This window comes from Papio anubis, chromosome 12 (assembly GCF_008728515.1).
Source record: "Papio anubis isolate 15944 chromosome 12, Panubis1.0, whole genome shotgun sequence".
In the NCBI taxonomy this organism is placed as follows: Eukaryota; Metazoa; Chordata; class Mammalia; order Primates; family Cercopithecidae; genus Papio; species Papio anubis.
The window spans coordinates 14,320,145-14,339,995 of record NC_044987.1 but is presented as its reverse complement, the minus strand read 5'-3'; the positions used below and the strand labels follow the sequence as shown (position 1 = coordinate 14,339,995).

The 19,851-nt window shown below is 56.0% G+C and overlaps 1 protein-coding gene across 1 annotated transcript; it reads left to right on the top strand.

The window, feature by feature from the left end:
- Positions 1–365: 365 nt before the first annotated feature.
- OAF (out at first homolog) lies at positions 366–19,422 on the top strand. The gene is made up of 4 exons (XM_003910839.4): positions 366–1,104; positions 15,217–15,351; positions 16,308–16,488; positions 18,341–19,422. Exons 1-4 carry the CDS (start codon positions 874–876, stop codon positions 18,604–18,606), a joined length of 813 nt encoding a protein of 270 aa, XP_003910888.2. The 5' UTR covers positions 366–873; the 3' UTR covers positions 18,607–19,422.
- The last annotated feature ends 429 nt before the right edge of the window (positions 19,423–19,851 follow it).

Here is a 19,851-nt window from a genome sequence, read left to right as displayed (position 1 = left end):
AGGGGCTGGCTCACAAAACCTGAGGGCCGCGTCCCCATGGGTGACCTGACCCATCAAGGTCTAACACCTGGCGGTGGCAAAGCTGGGCGAGAACCCCTGATCCACCCTCCCAAGGTGGGGCAGGGAAAAGGCAGAGTGCGAAGCGAGGTCTGATTTTGCAGAAGCTTTTTAGAAATTCGCTGTGTCAGAGAAACCAAAAGACCAAACAAAACCCCTAAAAATCCAAGCCCGATTATTTCATCCACGTGGCACAAGAGCAAGCTAAAAAAAAGAAAAGAAAAAAAAAAAGTGTGGGGTGTAGGGCGGGGAAAGAGCCACCCGTCCCGCCCCTGCTGGAAGGAAGGGATTTGCCGAGAGAGCAAACTTCTGACACCGCCTGGGTCGCTGACTCCGCGCGGCCCGGAGGGAGGGAGATCGAGGAGGCCGCTCGCACAAAGCCGCGGAGCCGCGGCCCCCTCTCCCCGCCCCCTGCCCGGCCAACGCCAGAGCGCGGGGAGCAGCCGCGGGCCCTTTAAGGGCCGCGAGGTGCGCGGTCTCTTTAAGGCGGGTCCTGGTGGTTTCTGTTTTCTGAAGGAAGTGACGGGGGGTGGGATTGAATGAAAAGTGCAAAACACAGGCTCGCAGCGCCGGAGCCCGGGGCCGCGGAGCCGGGCCGGGGCAGCGTTGTCTCCGCCTCGGGGCCTCCGGGGGCGCGCTGCCGAGCGCTACCCACGTGCGTCCGTGCCACCTCGCGGGCGACCCCGCGGCCAAGGCCCCGAGCGGAGCGGCTCCGGAGCGCCCCGAACTAGCCCCCAACTTTGGGCGAAGTTTGCCTGCGCCTCTCCCCGCCCCCACGCGGCGCGCCGGGGCCGCGGACTGCAGCGGCCCCCGGGGATGCGCCTTCCCGGGGTCCCCCCGGCGCTCCCCGCGCTGCTGCTCCTGCTGCCGCTGCTTGCGCCGCTGCTGGGAACGGGTGCGCCGGCCGAGCTGCGGGTCCGCGTGCGGCTGCCGGACGGCCAGGTGACCGAGGAGAGCCTGCAGGCGGACAGCGACGCCGACAGCATCAGCCTCGAGCTGCGCAAGCCCGACGGCACCCTTGTCTCCTTCACCGCCGACTTCAAGAAGGTGAGGCGCCCTCACTCGCCGGGGTGGCACCTTCAAGCCTGAGCCCCCCGGGATCCCAGGCGCCCTCTTGCCTGCAGAAGGGAAGACGGGCCCACGAGGGAGACGCGGCTGGCCCAAGGTCACGCCGGGTTATTCTCTACACCTCTTTGCCCACTCCCCAGCGCCCACCCCTTCATTCTCCCCAAAGAACCCCTCTGCTGCCCTTTCTCACTCCCTCCTCCAGCGCTCCCAGAGCCCCCAGGTGCTGACCCTCCTTCAGAACTCCTAGTAACGACTGGACTCCTTGCTTGGAGTCATTCCCCTGTGCTCTCTGGTGGGAAAGCCCTAGGCGAAGTGTTCTCCCTGTGGGCTCTCACTGCGGGTTCTCGCTGTGTGACCTAGAGCAAGCAAGTCTCTTTCCTCCTATGCCTGGCTTCTCACCCCTGTACAGGGCAATGAGGGGTCTGCGAAGCCTCCCAGCCCTGACATTTTGAAGTCCTTGTGTCACCTCTTCTTCTGTTTCACTTTTCTGGAGAGAGCTGATTGCCCCTGGTCCCTCTCAAGCCGGGAGAAGCCCTGTCTCCTCTTTGGTCTGGAAGGCTGGGGTGCTTGCAGCAGGAGGATCCTGGAGAGAGACCCCAGCTGAGGCCCCCTCCCTCTGGGAGAAGTGCTGCCCTTCACTCTGCCTGGCAGAGAAGCGAGCCAACCCCCCTGTTTTGGCCCAGATTAGGGTTAGGGAGTTAGAGACCAGCCCGCTCTGGGTGGGGGTGTGTGTGTGGGGGGTGTGTGTGTGTGTTGTGGAGGGAACAAGAAGGGCCTTGCACCCAGGGGGCTAGGGGTTTATCAGGAAATGGGCCTGGAAGGATGGTGAGTGACTAACAGTGACCCAGAGCAGGAAAGCTGGAGGAAAAGAGGGTGGGTGAGTCTTAGGTATTCAAAAGGAGTGTTCTGTCTCCTTCCCCCAGCTAAAGAGAGGCCCTGTGAGGTTCTGTCCCTGGAGGAGTGCAGGGGTGAAGCAGATTAGGTAGCTGGGGGAGCCCCCGGCCCGGAGGACCCTTGCTGAAGCTGCCTGTCTTTCTTCCCTCTTAGAGACAGGGTGCTTTACAGGAGAGGTGGCAGAGTTTGGGGAGTCAGTTAGGGACCCAGCCAGATTGCCATAGTTAGCAGGGGTGGGGGGTTAGGCTTGACCGCTAGAGGTGGGTGGGGTCGGGGGGTGAGGCTTGACTGCTGATTGCCCCAGGGCCACTGAGTTGTCACTGACATTGGACTTAAGCAGGCAGGTGGGGGGCGGGGTAGTGAGCGTTCACAAATGGGAAGACTTTGTAGCCCATCCTTACTTAGCAGGCCTAAGCTAGGCACTCAGATGTAGATTGAGAGAGAGGGAAGCTGATAGGGTCAGCTTCGCCACCCTGCCTTCCCACCTAAACCTTAGGAGAACTTTATCAAGTGTGTTCTGTTCCTGAAAAAATCTATGTTAGTGGCTGGATCCATCAGGAATCGGAGATTTAATCTTCTGTCCAAGCTCTTTGTCCTTGAAAGTTAGCCTCAGGCCAGGCTGTGAGCCTCCCACCCTCCTGCCCACTGGACGTCTTCTTGTGGCTGCAGGAGAACCCTGCAGAGAGACTTCCTTGGCTGTGGCCAGGACAGTGAAAGGCAATGGGTAGGACTGAGCTTTTATAGCCTTTAGCTACAGCTGGAAGGTTTTTATTGCTCTGACCTGAAGGGAGAGGCTAAGAAGTGCCCCGGTAGCTGTGATGTGATGGCAGTAGTGGCTGATGGCGGGGGTGGGGTGCTGGGGATTGGAGTGAGCGTGTGCTGGGCATCTGACTGCCCAGTTAGAAAATGCATTTGGAGATTGTGAGCACCTCATTTGAATCCCTACAGTGGTTCAGACCTCCACCCAGGTTTCTGAAGTCTGATTTTCAGGTTAGCCTCTGACCCAGAAGCTACCATTTCACACCCACCTCTGGCATCTCCAATTTCATCAGCAGGGGAGGGAATTGGGAGTGGAAGATACAGAAAGGAAACCAGCTTTCCCAAGTCCCTTTAACTCCAGGCTTCTCCATTGGCCTAGGATGGGGTGGAGTTGGAGAGTGCAGTGTGGGGAAGAATAGCCTTACCCTCACCCAGGCCACTCAGTCACTGCCTGCACTGGTCACAGCAGCTTCTATGTCCGAATCCTTCTAGGGTGGGTCACCTCTCAGTTCTCAAGGCCTCGTGCCTCATAGTCTTTGGCAGATTTCCACAAGCAAGGTCGGTCTAGAAGGAATGGTTTTTCCTATCAGAAAAAGACTTGGGCTGGGTGTGATGGCTCACATCTGCAATCCCAGGATTTGGGGAGACTGAGGCAAGCGTATCGCTTGAAACCAGGAATATGAAACCTTCAGGCCAAACGAGACCCCTGTCTCTACAAAAAATTAAAAAATTAACTGAGCACACTGGTGTGTGCCTTGTAGTCCCAGCTATCCAAGGAGGCTGAGGCAGGAAAATCACTTGAGCCCAGGAGCTGAGGCTGCACTGAGCTGCAATTGTGCTACTGCACTCCAGCCTGGGAAGTCATGCTTTTGTGTTTCTTGTACTAAACTCATTTGCAATGGTTTGGGGGAAGTCCTAATCTACTTGGGAAGAGTGACGTTTGCCATTTGATCACTTTGGAGAGAAACAGTCTAGACTGAATGAGACAGACTTGTTTAACCACTTATTAGCAGGTTCACCCTGGGCAAGCTATTTGATCTCTCCAGGCCTTCATTTCTTCATCTGTAAAATGGGGATAATAATAGCACATATCCCATGGTTAGTAGTGCCTATGACATACTCATACTGTGTTAAGTACGCAAGACATAGGAGCCGTTAGCTTTGCTAATTGTGGCCCACACAGCATTTCAGCAAGGACCCTCTCTGCTAAGCTTGGACTCAAAGACATTGAACAACAGACCCAAGGTCATGTGGAAAAGCCAGTACTGAGCTTGGAGGAGCCTGGAGCTCTTCATCGTAACCTTCTCTTTGAAGTTCCAGAATTGCTGGCCAGCCCCTCAGAGCAGGAGCAGCCATCCTTGTCCTAACAGTCCACCCAGGGCAGCAGTGAGCCTCACCTGTGTGGGATGGGACCAAGGCCTCTGTCTGATTCCCAACCCCATCCAGCCCCCTCTCTCCAGCGCTTCCCACCCCCGTTTGCCTGTACCCAAGTTAGAGTTCTGACAGTCTAACTCTTTCCCACACTACCACCCTGGACCTTGAGGCAGTGAAGCAGTCAGTCGTCAACTGGAGGACACATAGCCTGGAGCCCAGGTGAGGCTTGCAGACTCAGTAGCTTGGAGCTATCAAACGGCCATCATGCATTACCGCAAGCCCTGCCCAGAGGCTGAGTGAAGGCCATCGGGCTGACTGAGCCACAGCTCTGAAAGAATGCCACAGCTCAGTGGCTCCCAGCTTTGCCGCACCTCACAATCACCTGGGGAGCTTTGAAAACTCTCAGTGCCTGGGCTGCGTATCCTACCAGTGAAATCAGAATATCTCAGGATGGGAGTCAGGCAGCAGTTGTTTTGTTTTTTTTTTTTTTTTTTTAAGAACCCAGGTGATGGGAGGCCGAGGCAAGCGGATCACAAAGTCAGCAGTTCGAGACCAGCCTGGCCAATATGGCAAAACGCCATCTCTACTGAAAAATAAAAAAGAAATTAGCTGGACATGGTGGCGTACACCTGTAGTCCCAGCTACTCGGGAGGCTGAGGCAGGAAAATCGCTTGAATCCAGGAGGCGTAGGTTGCAGTGAGCCAGGATTGCGCCACTGCACTCCAGTCTGGGTGACAAAAGAACCCAGATGATTCCAATGTGCAGCAAAGTTTGGGAACCACTGGCACAATTGCTGTAGGAGAGGGGAGGGGGCCTGGAGAAGGAGCCAGGTCAGGCTAAATGAAGGTGGGGCCCAAACTCAGTCACATATTTGAAATCTGTCATCTTACCCACACTAATCCTAATGTGTTTTGAGCAGCACATATGCTTCGGGCCTAATGCTGTATGCCCTCGGTACACAAACTAATTCACAGCGCACCCTTGGTGGGCAGCAGTCTCCTTTATACTCCACATCCTATGGGTGTAATTAACCCTGGATGTACATAATCACTGGCATTTCTAATCACAGGCATGCCACCGTCCCCTGTCTCTAACCTGGCTGTTTGACAGCCCTCCTGGTCCACCTCCTGGAAGCTGGTATTCTTGCCAATTTCTCTTTCACCTCTGTCCCCAAGTCCAAGTGGCCAAAAGCTGGGAACAGGATGAGTCACGCTCCAGGCTGCCTGGCTTGGTGCTGACCAGATGGGGAGGGTGATGCTGACAGATATGAAGAAGGTCATGTGTGATGGCATCAGGGTGGTGGGCAGTGGGGGTCCCTTTCCCCTCCCAGCATCAGGGGGGTAAGGAGACACAGACTCCCAAAGTGTGGAAAGAGGGGATCCTGAAGGCCCACGGCTGGAGCCTTGGAGGGAATAAGCAAGATAAGGGGAACGTACAGCTCTACGGGTCAGCTCAGGGCCACTTTGAAGGGACGAGGACCCATGGAGGTTGGAAGCTTGAGCCCTGCCCTGGGCACTGATGAGTGAGTGGGAGCCAGAGGAAGGGACAGTCCAGAGAATGCTAGAGTCCCTGTGCCGGGGGGCCTGGTCTGGGGGCAGGGGAGCAACAGGGGAAGCCTTGAGGTGTAGTCAGTGAAGATATGGAATGTGCAACGTCCACATCACCACCTAAGAATGTTTATCCCAAGGAGATATCACAGCACATAGATGTGGGACCGAGAAGCTTTCAGGTTCCAGTCTGCCTCTACCCTGTCTGCGTTAGCACCCTTAAGATTTGGCGTGGAGGCATCTGATGGATAGAAAGTCTCCTTGGGGAGGAGAAGGCAATGGAGGTGCTTTCGGGTAAGGCCCAGACTTTTCTGGAGCTCAGAGCATTTCCTCACAGGTATTTACAAGAAGTCGCCAGATGGAATGACCAGGCTCACTGACATGGGGCTCCTGGCTCTAAAACCTGTCCCTCCTCTGCGTGTGAGGAATTCCTCCTTAGACCAGGAATGGGCAGCCCTGCCTGAGGGTTCAGACCCCTCCCTGGAGTTTGACCAGCATCTCCCACTCCTGAATGCTATGTCCAGGTGGAGTCCTAGCAAAAGGTCCTGGTAGGCCATAAAGACTGCTACCTGGGATAATGGAGTATCCTGCTGGGAAGCGGGTGGGGAGAGTGAGTGAGTTCCCTCCCAGGCTTCCCAAGGCACAGAGAGGCGGGGGAGATAAACTTAGGACAGACTCCTGTTCCGCAGGCAGAGGGCCCAGCCTCGACATGAGGATTGCATAGGGTCTGGAGATCACCCAGTGAGCAGCCCCTCACGTCACACATGGCCTTATCTGATCCTCGCTGCCACAGACAGCAGGAGGCAGATGGTGCCTCTCTGTGTAGATGTGCGGGCTGAGGCCTGGAGCTCTCAAGTGAGGCTGACAAGATCAAGCAGCTGATAATCTGAGATTAGGACCCAGAGTTCCTTCCAGTGTATCCTGACTGCCTGTCTGCCGTGGTACCATGAGTGGGCTCCTTCCAGTAGGCTAAAGAACCCTGGGGAGGGAGGTGGAGGGGAAGAGGTTGGAAAAAACCTTGGTGCAGGGGAACAAATCCACAGAGACCCTTGTTTGGGCAGATGTGGACTGGACCACGTCCCCCACGCTCTTACCTCCAGTGGATGGAGTGTTAGCTACTTGGCCATGCCTGCAACTCCTCTCTCCTCTGCATGGCCTCTTGGGGAGTTGGGTGAGGGCGATGGGTTTAGAAAATATCTCACCAAGGCCAGGTGTGGTGGCTCATGCCTATAATCCCAGCATTTTGGGAGGCCGAGGCAGGTGGATTACTTGAGGCCAGGAGTTCGGGACCAGCCTGATCAACATGGTGAAACCCTGTCCCTACTAAAAATACAAAAATTAGCCAGGCATGGGGGATTGTGCCTATAATTTCAGCTACTCTGGAGGCTGAGGCAGGAGAATCACTTGAACCGGGGAGACAGAGGTTGCAGTGAGCCGAGATCACGCCACTGCACTCCAGCCTGGGCAACAGAGTGAGACTCTGTCTCAAAGAAAAGAAAAGAAAAGATCTCACAGACACTAGTGAGCACTGTGTACGTTTTTTCCTGCCACTTACCAGCTGTGTGACTTGGCAAGTCACTTAACCTCTCTGAGCCCCAGGCTCCTTGCCAGTACACCAGAGACAACAGTGTGATGCTCGGGGCTCGGTGTGCACAGTGACTGAGGGGCCCTTCACAGAACAGTGGCCCGCGTGGGCATGTGAGGAGCGAGGTGCCAGTGCCCGCAGGCCAGGAGGTCCCTCTACCCCACCATTAAGCATGTTGCTGCAGCTGCTGCTTTTCTGCTGTACAGACCAAAGCATCACGAGGAGCTGACATCCTTGAAGTTGGCAAGTGTTGAAGTGGCTGCCACTAGGGATTCAGATAAAGGGCAGGGAGCACAGGAGGCGTCAGGGCTGGGAATGCGGGTGAGAGGGAAGCATGGAGCCCCGTCTTAGGAGCCCTGAGTCAGCGGCACAGTGGGGCGCAGTTGATCCACATAAAGCCTCACATTGTTCCCACGGCAGTCAGGACAGTGGTGACCTTTGGGATTCGGCTGACAGAGCACTGCTCTGGGGAGGGGCTGGGGGCAGGAGCACTGCTCTGGGTGAGTGGTTGTGCTAATGCCCCGTGACAAGCAGCCTCTGTCCAGGCCTAGCCCTGAGGGGATGCTGGCATCTCATCATGGGGCGGCCTAGGTCGCTGGGCACTGGCCTCGGGATGTGCGTGGCCTAGCTTTGGGTGGAATCCATCCACCCCGTTCCTGCTCGAGAAGCCTGGGCAGAGCGGCCAGGGCGCTTCCAGCTCTGCCATGGGGCTAGGAAGGCGCCGCTTCCTGGCTGGCTCTCCAGGCTAAACCCCCTCTCCCCTCCCCAGCTCAGCAAAGCCAGCCCCTTCTCTAGCCCTAAAGCAGCCCCAGCCAGGAGCAGAGGAATAAATATTTAGATTGGCTCAGGCTGGGCCCCAGAATCACGCTGTCTGGTGTGACAGGAAGGAGACCAAGATGGCAGAGGACACTCCCAGGAGAGAGCGCCAGCTGTCCAGGAGCAAGGGGGCTGGAAGAGTGGGGGGGGGTCCAAGTGGCTTTGTGTGGCCCTAGAGCGATGACCTGCAGCCTGGGCTGTGACCAGCACGGGACAGTGGTGGCTGGAAGCAGGGTGTGGAGGGAGGGGGCGGTCTGCTGCCCTGGCCCCCTTTGCTTTCCATTACCTCGAAGGCGGAGCTCCTCCCAACCACCAGGGCTTTCTGGGGAGGGGCTGAGGAAGAGTGCCTGGAGAGCGGGGCCAGCCAGGGGCCGTGGTGGGAAGGCAGGGTGCCAGAGGAGACCCGGCAGGCTGGAGCGAGGTGATGACATGCGGTGAGAGTGTGTGCCTGTGTGTGCACGCGTGTACACGTGTGAGTGTGTGTGTGCGCACATGTTATGAGAAGCGGCGTCAGGGAGGAGGCGTGTGAGGAGAATCCCGCAAGTAAGGAGGGCGATGCAGGGTGTGTCCTGAGGCAGAGCATGAGATGGGGAATTCAGAGGGTGGTGGACGTGGGGACTGTGGAGAGAGGGTGAGGAGCCGCCTCTGCCGGGAACAGGGAGACTGTGAGGGAGGAGACAGGCCAGGATGCGCGCCTGTGGAGGGAATGGGAATGTGGAACAGGAGCCACTGGGAGACCTTGCGGGAAGGAGACTGAGACCCAGCGAGTCTGTGAAAGAGGACGGCGTGCGCGAATGGGAAAGCCCTGTGAGCCTGTGCGTCAGTTCAGATTAGGCTCGGCCATGAGTAACATAAACCCCCAGGAACAGCGGCAGAGGCGGAGGCCAAACAGCCTGTTTCATTCTTCCCAATGTTATCTGAGTCTGGAAGCCAGTCAGGGCTGGTGTGACAGCCCCACAATCCCCTGGGATCCAGGGGCTCCCTCCCCACCCTCAGTGCTGAGCACAGGATGTCTGCCCAGGGGTGCTCTTCCCAGAGTGGTGCTCTGCCATCTCTCAGTGCATTCACCTAGTGCAGCTGAACCAGAGCAGCCTTCCCTCTGGAGACGCAGGTGGATCCCAGTCAGACAGCATGGCTGGGACGGACACGGGGAGGAATTGAGTATCTGGACAAAGGCTACAGTGGGGAGCCTGGACAAGCTGAAGATCACCGGACTCAGAGTCAGGAGGTCTGGGCTTCTGGCCCTGGCTCTGCCACTGTGTGACTCATGAAGGTTACTTCCCTGCCGGAATCTCACTGGGCCATGAACTAGATGATCCCCTAAACCTTCTAGATGCCAAAATAGCAGCTGTAGCACTACCAGCCTGCAGGAGCCCAGCTACAGGCAAGGCCAAGAAGAAAGAGTGTCTGCACGTTGAAGGCCAGTGGGTTGATGGAGGCCCTAGAACATTCATTCATTCCTCCAGCTACTAAGCATTGAGCCCCAGCTGTGCGACAGACCCCAGGGCCACCACATGAATAGGCTGGAGCCGCTGCTCTTGAGCCAGAGGCAGCTCACAGAGGGCCTGGATGACTCACTGCCCGGGCAGAAGATGCTCCATGAGGACAGGGACCATCTGCCTGGGGCACTGAGACCCAAGGCACTCTCGCAACCTCAGGCGGAGTCTGATTCAGCTCCAAACCACAGGCCCCTCGTGTCACCCCAGGCTCAAACCCACCGATGACTTCCAGGGAGACACAAGAGGAAGCCTGCCACTCCTCAGCCTGGGTGCTCAGACCCTGCGTCCTGCTTGTGTCCTGGCCCCCTGCCAGCCTCATCAGCACTCACTACCCTCTCCCTCCTCCCCCAGTACATTCCCACCACTTTTCTCGGAGAACTCTTCCGTGCTGTTGTGCATTCACCCTTCGTGTATTCCTTGTCAGATGTTTATTGGGCACCTGCTGTGTTCCGGGGGGTAGGGATGCACTTCAAGAGACACTTTTCCAGGCTCAAGAAGTTGAGTCTGGAAAGAAAGACAAGTAAAGAGGCCAGCACAAACACAGTGGGAGCAGACAGTGGGAGTCGTGCTCTAGAGGCAGTGACTGGGATTGGCCAGCTCTGCAGAAGGGCTGGTGAGGGCAGCCAGAGGAGGGTCGCTTGTGAGCTGTGCCCTGCTCACATGACACAGCTGAGACAGCTGAGCACAGGGCATCCTGACAGAGGAACCTGCTCACGGAAAGTCCTAGGGGTGACACAGCATCGCTCATTCTGGGAACGGCAAGCTCTTCGGTTCGGTGCATGGGAAGTGCAACAGTTGCTGTGAGCAGGGACCTGGGATGCGAGGCTCTGGGGGCAGGCTTTCTGGTGAGGACAAAGGGAGCCTTTGAAGGGCGTTCGGTGGCTCAGGTGATAGTAGCATGGAGGGATGATTGGGTGGGGGCATTGGGAGGCTCACGCTTCGCTGTGTTCTGTAAACTCCTCATTGCTGGAAAGCGCTCCATCCTTTAACTATCAAGGGCCACTGAGGCGTCCCTCACTGTGTGAAGTCTTCCCTCCCTCATGCCACCCCCAGCCCTAACCTTAAGGGGACAACAAGCAGTCCCTCATCCACCCTTTACCTCCATTGCACTTGCAGTAAACCTCAACCCCAGACCTGTTGTGCGCTGACTTGAGTTGTCAGAAGTCAGCCTCCTCCACAATCCCTTGGAAGACAGGAATCTGTGTCTTGGTCAGGGCCACTCCCCTGCCAGGTGCTTGTGAAGACCCTGCACCAGGTCATGCTAATCAGTGCTCTCCACTGATTGGCTGATTGCTTGCAAGCCCCAGAGGAGTCACCTGACCTGTCTAGGCCGTAGGTATATCTGGAAGAGAAAAATGTTGGCTCCTGGGTCTTCAGGAGTGGAGTAGATTTCAGGTGGAGCAAGGCAGACATAGGGCCAGGAATTGCAGCAACAAGAGAGAAACTGAAAGTTCAGCCCACTGTGTTCTGAAACCTTTCACTCATTTATTCCCTGTAACAGTCCCTCGAGGTAGGTACTGTCGTTTTACTCATCTTGCCAATGTGGAAACTGTGGTACAGAGAGGTGAAGTAAATCCCCTCAAGGTTATGTGGCCAGCAAAGGCAAAGCCAGGATCTGAACATGGGTTAACACTGGCTCCAGAGCCTTTGTTCTTAAATTCTGTGCTATCCTAGAGCTTACCTACTCCTTACTAACAACTACAGAGGAGGACTCTGGCAAACACTATTTCCCCAGGGTACTTGCCACACCCTCTGGATGGCCCAGATCCTGGCCCTGGCTGTGGTATGCTTCAGTTCTTCCAGGTAGGCTGGGGGTTGCTGGAGGCTTGTGGGAGAAGGAGCCTTATAACAGCCTCCCATCTGGGGGGCCCTTGCCTGGGTCCTGAGCCTCAGAAGCCTGCCTGCAGCCCCTGTCGTGGGCTCTTCCCCAGCTAAGCATCTGCTTAGGCGATAGGCCACATGAAATGCATCATCCCAACAGATTCCTGGGCAAGGAGGAGGCTGGGAGCCCGGCTTCCGCCTGGCCTGGGCTCAGCGTCTGAGGGGACTTTCACCCTTCCCTATGAATGTTAGAGGAAGCGGGGGGTCCACAACCTTGCCGGGGAGTCTGAGGTGCAAGGAGTGGAAAGTGGGAGGGACGCTGGTCAGGATGATGGAGCCCTGTTACCAAATAGACCCAGAAAGTAGGGCTGCCTGCTCCCTCTCAGGGATCAGCAAGTAGAATGTGCTTTTCTGGGGAAATAGGACAAAAGGGCCGGGCGCGGCGGCTCCCACCTGTAATCCCAGCACTCTGGGAGGCTGAAGTGGGCGGATCACCTGAGGTCAGGAGTTTGATACCAGCCTGGGCAACCTGGTAAAACCCCGTCTCTACAAAATACAAAAATTAGCCGGGCATGGTGGCACATGTCTGTAATCCCAGCTGCTCCAGAGGCTGAGGCAGGAGAATTGCTTGAGCCTAGGAGGCAGAAGTTGCAGTGAGCTGAGATTGCACCACTGCACTCCAGCCTGGGTGATGGAATGAGATGCCGTCTAAAAAAAAAAAAAAAAAGACGAAGGAGAGACTGGAGATTTTGGGGTTTTAAAAGTCCTGGCGGGGGCCGGGCGCAGTGTGGATCACGCCTGTAATCCCAGCACTTTTGGAGGCCGAGGCGGGTGGATCATGAGGTCAGGAGATCGAGACTATCCTGGCCAACATGGAGAAACCCTGTCTCTACTAAAAATGCAAAAATTAGCTGGGCGTGGTGTGCACGCCTATAGTCCTAGCTACTCAGGAGGCTGAGGCAGGAGAATCGCTTGAACCCGGGAGGCGGAGGTTGCAGTGATCCAAGATCGCACCATTGCACTCCACCCTGGCAACAAAGCGAGACTCTGTCTCAAAAAAAAAAAAAAAAAAGAAAGAAGTCCTGGCAGGGCAGGCAGGTGGGTTAGAAGGGTGTTCCTGCCTCCTCTTCTCCTCTTACTTGTGTCATGCTGTTTGGTAGTTGCAAGAACCACGAGCCAGAGCTGCCACATTCCCAAGGCAGGTGTGCTGACTTAAGGCAGGCTGCCACCAGATGGGCATGGTGGGAAACGGGTCCTAATCCCACCTCTGCTGCTGGCCAGCCCCGGCATCAAGGGCAGACCCCACAACCTCTGTGTGCCCAAGTTCCAGTTTCTTTAGCTGAGCATCAAGGAGATGAGACTAGCTGATCCAAGAGGCAATTATGCATTCTGGTTAAGAGAGCTCAGGCTTTGAAGTCAGACTGTCTGGGTTAAGATCCTGGCTGTTTCCTCTTAGTCCATGACCTTGAGCAGGTTACCCAATCCAAGCTCGGTAACAATCATAGCTCCTACCGCCTGTTGTAAGGATTTTAAAGAGGGTCATACATCCTTTTGACCCATGGAAACAATGTTTTTTCTCTTCTAGTTATAAAGTTCAATAACTTTTTCCTATACAAATAGGAGATACAGAGGAAATCCTCTCAGTGAGAAATTATCATTCCCTTTCTGCACCCCCAGTCACTTCCCATTTTGATAGCATTTTGTTATTGTCATTGATGACATTATTCATATAGAAGCAGGAAAAAAGCTCAGATAGATTTCTTTCATCCTCTAGTCTGGTCTGAGTTCAAATACCTTCTCTTGCCAACGGTAGTCAGGTGATGTCACCAAGCAAAGAGGCCCCTGAGCAGCCCTGAGACTTCCGGGTATTTGATGCACCTGCGGTATTGGAGAAGATGCTGTGAATATCCAACTCTCTGACTCTCCAAAGAGTCAGAGCTGAAAATACCGGGGAAGTGGTTTTTGGATCCTTCCTGGGGGATCCTGCCAGGGACATGGCCTGGCTCAAGCTCTAGCAGGGGAAGTCTGGTATCAAGTCTCACCTGGCAGGAATTGAGCCCAGAATGGAATATGCTACAGGCAGAGCAGCCTCCCATCTCTCCTCAGCCGACCTGAGTGAGGGGAAGATCAGATAGCCCAGACTGGCAGGACAAGGAGATTGCAGCATCACGACCAAGAAGGGATTTCCTGTTGAGAGGAAGCAGGGGTTAAGCTGAGCTCTGATTCACCTTCTTCACAAGTCTCTGGGGTCATAAGGAACCTAATGGAACCTTCTTCAACAGCTGAGCCTCAGTTTCCCTTTCTGGAAAACCTCCCCTTATACTTCCACACCTCATTGTTCCAGAGATCATTTACAATAAAAGGAAGTAAGAGAAACTTGTGTGTAGAGTTGAGGGACTGCAGAAGTACACGGGCATTTATGAGATGGCATGCACTCGTTTGTTGCAGACCACCTGCGAGGCTTGCTGGTCACCTACAAGAGTAATCCCAGCGAGCGCTTACCCCATGTGAGAATCTTCCAGATAACTTACCTAGTCCTCACCACAACCCTGTCACATAACTGGGATCATCCCCATTTTACACATCAGAGAAGTTAGGGGAAAGCCTGGAGGACTCACTAATACATTGCAGCTTCGGGGCAGAGCTGTGAGTCCCTTGCTGCCTGTATTGGACTCCAAGGGGGCCGCTCAGACCCTGTTGCTGAGACACTTCTGTTCTCACGGGTGCACAACAAGCACTCAGTGAGTATGTGGTGGGGAGCGAGGGCCCGGGCATTAATAGATGATCCGCAGAGCTGTCATTCTAAGTCTCAGTGCAGAGCCACAAGGGTTCCCAGCAGAGAATGGTCACTGAGGCCAGGGTGCCCCCACCACAGGAGGGTCTTGACAGATGTAGACCACTTCTGACTGGGGCCCACTAACTTCTCACTGGGAGCAGAGTTAATCAAGTCCAAGAGATGGGTAAGAAGGCAAGGGGCCGCTTCTCATGTGGTGAGCGGTGCAGGTGGGCAGTGTGCAGGGCTCCAGCAGCCAGATAGGGAAGGGGGCCCCAGCCCACCCTACAGCTCTCCTGCCTCCATCCTCCTGCAGACCCCCCATTCACACAGTGAGTCAGTAACAGGAAGGAGCCCTTGGACTGCGGCAATGCCATTAGCGACCCCATGGGGGAAAGGGGAAGTGGGGAGGGAAAGGAAGAGGCAAGGCATCCTAGCTCCCTCAGGCCGGAAGGCTGAAATAGCTGCAGCCAGCCTCCCACTCTGTCCTCACCCTGTCCCGGTCCCACCACCCCACTCACTCAGAGGTCAGTGGCCAGGAGCCTGGCTGATCAGAAGCACCAGGGGCATCTTGAGACCTCTCCCCAAATCTACTGAATAAAAATGACTACGATTTCTAGCCATTAGAACTACAAAGAAAAAAAAAAGAGAGAGGAACTCTGGAGTCAGTACTGGAAAAGTCCAGCCCTCCTCCATGATGCCCTGGTCAGGTGGCTGTAGAGGCCCTGGCCCACCCTGATCAGGGTGACGTTAAGGGGTTCCGCCGAGGGAAGTCATCAGCTGAGAAAAACTCTAGTGGTTCACTTTGTCAATTTTCCAGGAGGCTTTGGAACATTTAGGGTGTGTTCTCTTTTAAGTCACGGGTTTAAATGGAAAAGATAAAAATTCCTAGACCAGCAGGAGGGAGGTGTCTGTTGCCAGGCAGTGTCCAGGCGTCCTCTCAGGGGCCAAGCTGAGCACCCGGTGGGCCAGTGGGAAGCTCCTGCACCCTCCAGCTGCTCCCATCCTCCTGCCCTTCTTCAGGGTGTGAAGATCTTCCGGGCCCTGATCCTGGGGGAGCTGGAGAAGGGGCAGAGTCAGTTCCAGGCCCTCTGCTTTGTCACCCAGCTGCAGCACAATGAGATCATCCCCAGTGAGGCCATGGCCAAGCTCCGGCAGGTGAGTCCCCTACCAGGCCCGCCTGGCTCAGATCCCGACCCACAGACCTGACCCCTGCAGCCGGCCTGGCTGTAAGCCCTGATCCCCCAACCTTAGCTTCCCACCCAGCTCCTCATCTTCACGCTGTTCCTTGACCCACTGCCCCTGACCCGCCCTCATCCCTGGTACCCCATTCACCCTAGAGTCCTGAGCCCCTGATTTTGCCCCAGGCCAAACCTGACCTGCAGATCGCTAACTGAACCCCAGCTCTCAGATTTCTCCCGTCTGGTTCCAGCACCTCCCCGTGTGTGACAGGCTAGGGGCTTGGGCTCTGAGGCCAGATCAGGCATCACATCTCCTCCGTCACTCATTAGTTGGGTGTGACATTGGACAAGTTACTTTCAAAGCCACAATTTTCTCATTGAGAAAATGGGTTATGGACGAATTCAGTGAGCTAACATATGTAAAGTGTTCAAGACCCTCAAAGCTACCGGCCTACTCCTGCTGTCTTCTTAGACCCAGGGCCTTGCCCCAGCCTCATCTGAGTTCCCTGGCGTGTCCAGCAGAGCCTGCCCTGGGGGCCTCCTCGCCCCTGCCCTTTGCCTGCTTTCCCAAAGGGACTTGGTTCCCTGGATGTTGGAAATTCCAGAGGTCATATGCCCTGGCACGGCTTGCCTGGCCCACCCACTTCCACCTCCCATCCACACCTCAGCATTCTCCATCAGGCCCCAGAGGTCAGCCTAGCAGCCAGCACATAGTTTGGGAAGTGTCCATTCTGGATAGAAGCTGAAAAGGCCCGACTGTACTCTAGGTATCAGTCTCACTGCCAGTTGGAGAGGGGCGGGGCTGCCACCCTGCAGAAGGCGCCAGCGTTCTAAAGGCAGTCAGCCTGGGCTTGCCTGACTCTGGAGGGTCAGGGGAAGACGGGCAGGGAGCATTCTGAAGCCAGGTAGGAGTGGCTTCTCTCCCACACACAGAAAAATCCCCGAGCAGTGCGGCAGGCGGAGGAGGTTCGGGGTCTGGAGCATCTGCACATGGATGTCGCTGTCAACTTCAGCCAGGGGGCCCTGCTGAGCCCCCATCTCCACAACGTGTGTGCTGAGGCCGTGGATGCCATCTTCGCCCGCCAGGAGGACGTCCGGTTCTGGCTGGAGCAAGGTCAGCTGGGAGCTGGGCACGGCCCGCTGCTGGGCGGAGGGAAGGGGATGGGGAGACAGCACAGAGCAGTGGAGGAGGGCAGGGGCATCATTAGCCGAGTCTCATCATTAGCCAAGTCTCATCATTAGCCTTTGCTTTGTTCAGGAGACATTTACTGACCACCTACAGAAATGTACTGGACACTCAGTTCCTGTCCCCCAGCAGGGTAGATCTGCACAGAGTTAAGTGTGATAGAGTACCATGATAGCTACAGGCGTTCAGGGAGGGACCCCCAAACCAGGCTGCAGTTGGTCTGGGAAGGCTTCCTGGAGGAAGTGGCGCCTGTGTGAATATTCAGTGAGAAGATTCAGTCAGAGGAAAGGGCCCTATTCCAGGCAGGGCACACAGACTCTGCTAGGCCCTGTGGAGGGAGATTCCCAGGTACTTCCCCTCATCCCTGCCCTTAGGACACAGAGATGGGACCTTCTGTCATGGGAGTGGGGCACAAGGACACCCTGTCCCCCTCCACTGCCACCTCTAAGAAATCAGCTTTGGGCCTTCCCTGTTGCCGGCATCTCTGCCCCAAGCTCCTTGGGAGCTCCCCTCCGTGCTGCGTGGTCCCTGCCTTCCTGAGCTCTGTGACTTCAGCCCTGGCCCCTCTCTGGGTACCTTTCCCAGGACAGCCCTCAGGTCCTCTGTGTGGAGGGAGAGGGAAGTGGCCCCATTCCAACTCCAGGCCCCTGTGCCTTCTGCCAGCCAGCTGAGCACTGGAGAAACGCCTGCTCCTCCCAGGGCAGGCCCAGATTTAGAAATGTCCAGCTGAGCTGTGGTCTTGCCCTCCACACACATACACCCTCCCCCATGGCCTGCACCCCAGACTACACCGCAGGCTTGACGTAAGCGTCCCCCAGAAGCTGGCCGCTCCTGTACAGCCCCTGAGCCTAACCAGGGCCGGTCCCTTCCATCTTCCCCCAGTGCCCCTCATATGTACACTTTCCCGTTTGCCCCGAGCCCTGGCCACCCTGATCTGACCTGCCCCTCTGTGGGTGTGCTTTGCTGGCCCTTCTCTGACTAGCCCTACTCAGATGTCACTTTTGTTTTTTGAGATGGAGTCTTGCTGTTGTCGCCCGGGCTAGAGTGCAACGGCATGACCTCGGCTCACTGCAACCTCCACCTCCCGGGTTCCAGCAATTCTCCTGCCTCAGCCTCCAGAGTAGCTGAGATAATAGGCACCTGCCACCACACCCAGCTAATGTTTGTGTTTTTAGTAGAAACGAGATTTCACCATGTTGGCCAGGCTGATGTGAAACTCCTGGCCTCAGGTGATCCACCAGCCTTGGACTCTTAAATTGCTGGGATTACAGGCATGAGCCACTGTGCCCTGCCAGATGTTACCTTTTCTAAGAAGCCTTCCTTGACTTCCAAGCCCGTCTCCCCATGCCTCCATCTCGGCACACTCCAGTGTGGTGATTTTTTAAAGCACTGTGTGGCAGTGTGGCCGCGTGGAGGCCTTGAAACCTTGGCCAGATCATTAAACTTCTCTGGGTTGACGTTCTCATCAGTGAAACAGGGATGACAATACTTAGCCCATGGGGTGATAGATGGAGGTACTGTAAGCAGAGCCCCTGGCACACAGTTGATGCCGTACAGGAAGGTGATTCCTGTTTCATGTTTCTCCAGCGAGCCCAGCAAGGAGGAGCCTAGTGCCCAGGTCTTACCTCTGTGTCCCATGGCAAGCTTGGAAATGGAGGTGTCTGTAAATGCATGTCGGATGACAGAGGAGACCAAGTGGGGAATGTCAGCGGCCTCTGGCTAGGGGAGCTCCTTCCCTCCCTCCCTCCCTCCCTCCCTGATCCTTGCCTCTCTTCCCCAGGTGTGGACAGTTCTGTGTTTGAGGCTCTGCCCAAGGCCTCAGAGCAGGCGGAGCTGCCTCGCTGTGGGCAGGTGGGAGATCGCGCGAAGCCCTGTGTCTGCCGCTATGGCCTGAGCCTGGCCTGGTACCCCTGCATGCTCAAGTACTGCCACAGCCGCGACCGGCCCACACCCTACAAGTGTGGCATCCGCAGCTGCCAGAAGAGCTACAGCTTCGACTTCTACGTGCCCCAGAGGCAGCTGTGTCTCTGGGATGAGGACCCCTAGCCAGGCTAGGGTGGGAGGGACCTGGAGGGTGGCTGCTCTGGGCCCACTGCTCTTCACCAGCCACTAGAGGGGGTGGCATCCCCCACCTGAGGCCTTATTTCCCTCCCTCCCCACTCCCCTGGCCCTGGAGCCTGGACCCCTCTGGCCCCATCTCGGATGACTGTGAAAGGAGTGTGGCAGGGCAGGGGGGTCTCATGAAGGCACCCCCACTCCCACCCTGTGCCTTCCTTATGGGCAGAGAGGGAGAGAGGGGCTGCCCAGGCCTACACCCCTCCCTCCTGCATCTCCCGTGGAGTGTTCACTTGCAAGCCACCAAAATGTGATGGCCTGTGGTTCTTCTGCTGAGCTCCTTAAATGTTTAGACCCTGAAAGGAGTCTACAGCTGGACACCCCCTCCCCAGACACAACTGCCCTCCCCACGCACACATCTGGAAGGAGCTGGCCCCTCAGTCCCTTCCTACTCCCCAACATGGGGCTCACCATCCCCAAAGAAGGAGCTGTTGGGGACCCACGATGCAGCCCCTGTCCCGGATTACAGCGAGTTCTCATTTCTGGCTCCGAGGCTGCCTGTGGGGCGAGTGGAGACCTCCCGCCGCTGAGACAGACCGCAGACCACGAGTGCCTTTCCCAGACACCTGGACGTTGCCTCCCAGAGCAGGCCCCAGCTCTTTCCCTCTCTACACAGAAATATTTTTGTAAGGTTCTGGGGCAGGGAGGGAGCATGAAGTACGAGGAAAACTTGAATTCCAGATTTTTAATGCAAAGTATTTATCATTTCTACCAGAAATAAACGTTTTGAGGTTTTATTTGACAAGACCCAGAGTTTGGAGAAAACTTTTGGCCAATGCTGCCACCTGGTGTCAGAAGTGTCCCCATACCGTGGCAGTGGCCTATCTTAACAACAACTTCTAAAGCACCTACTGTGTGCTCAGCCATTTGAGGAAGGAAGGAGGAGAAGGAAGATATTACTAGAGAAGGATGAGATAAAACTTCTGCACCCAAGACAAGGAGACAGACATAGCTGCAACCACAGTAAGCCAGTCAGAAATAGCCAGCGCAAAGGCAAGAGATGGGATGGAGATTGGAACCCCGCTTCAGATCCGGGCTCAGCTACTTACCTGCTGTGCAGCCATGGGTCAAGTTGCTTGACCTCTCTGTGCCTCCACTCCCTTAGCTATAAAAGGAGCTTACTTAAGAGACCGAAGTGAATTCTTGCATGTCAAGCATCTAGCACATAGTGCTCAC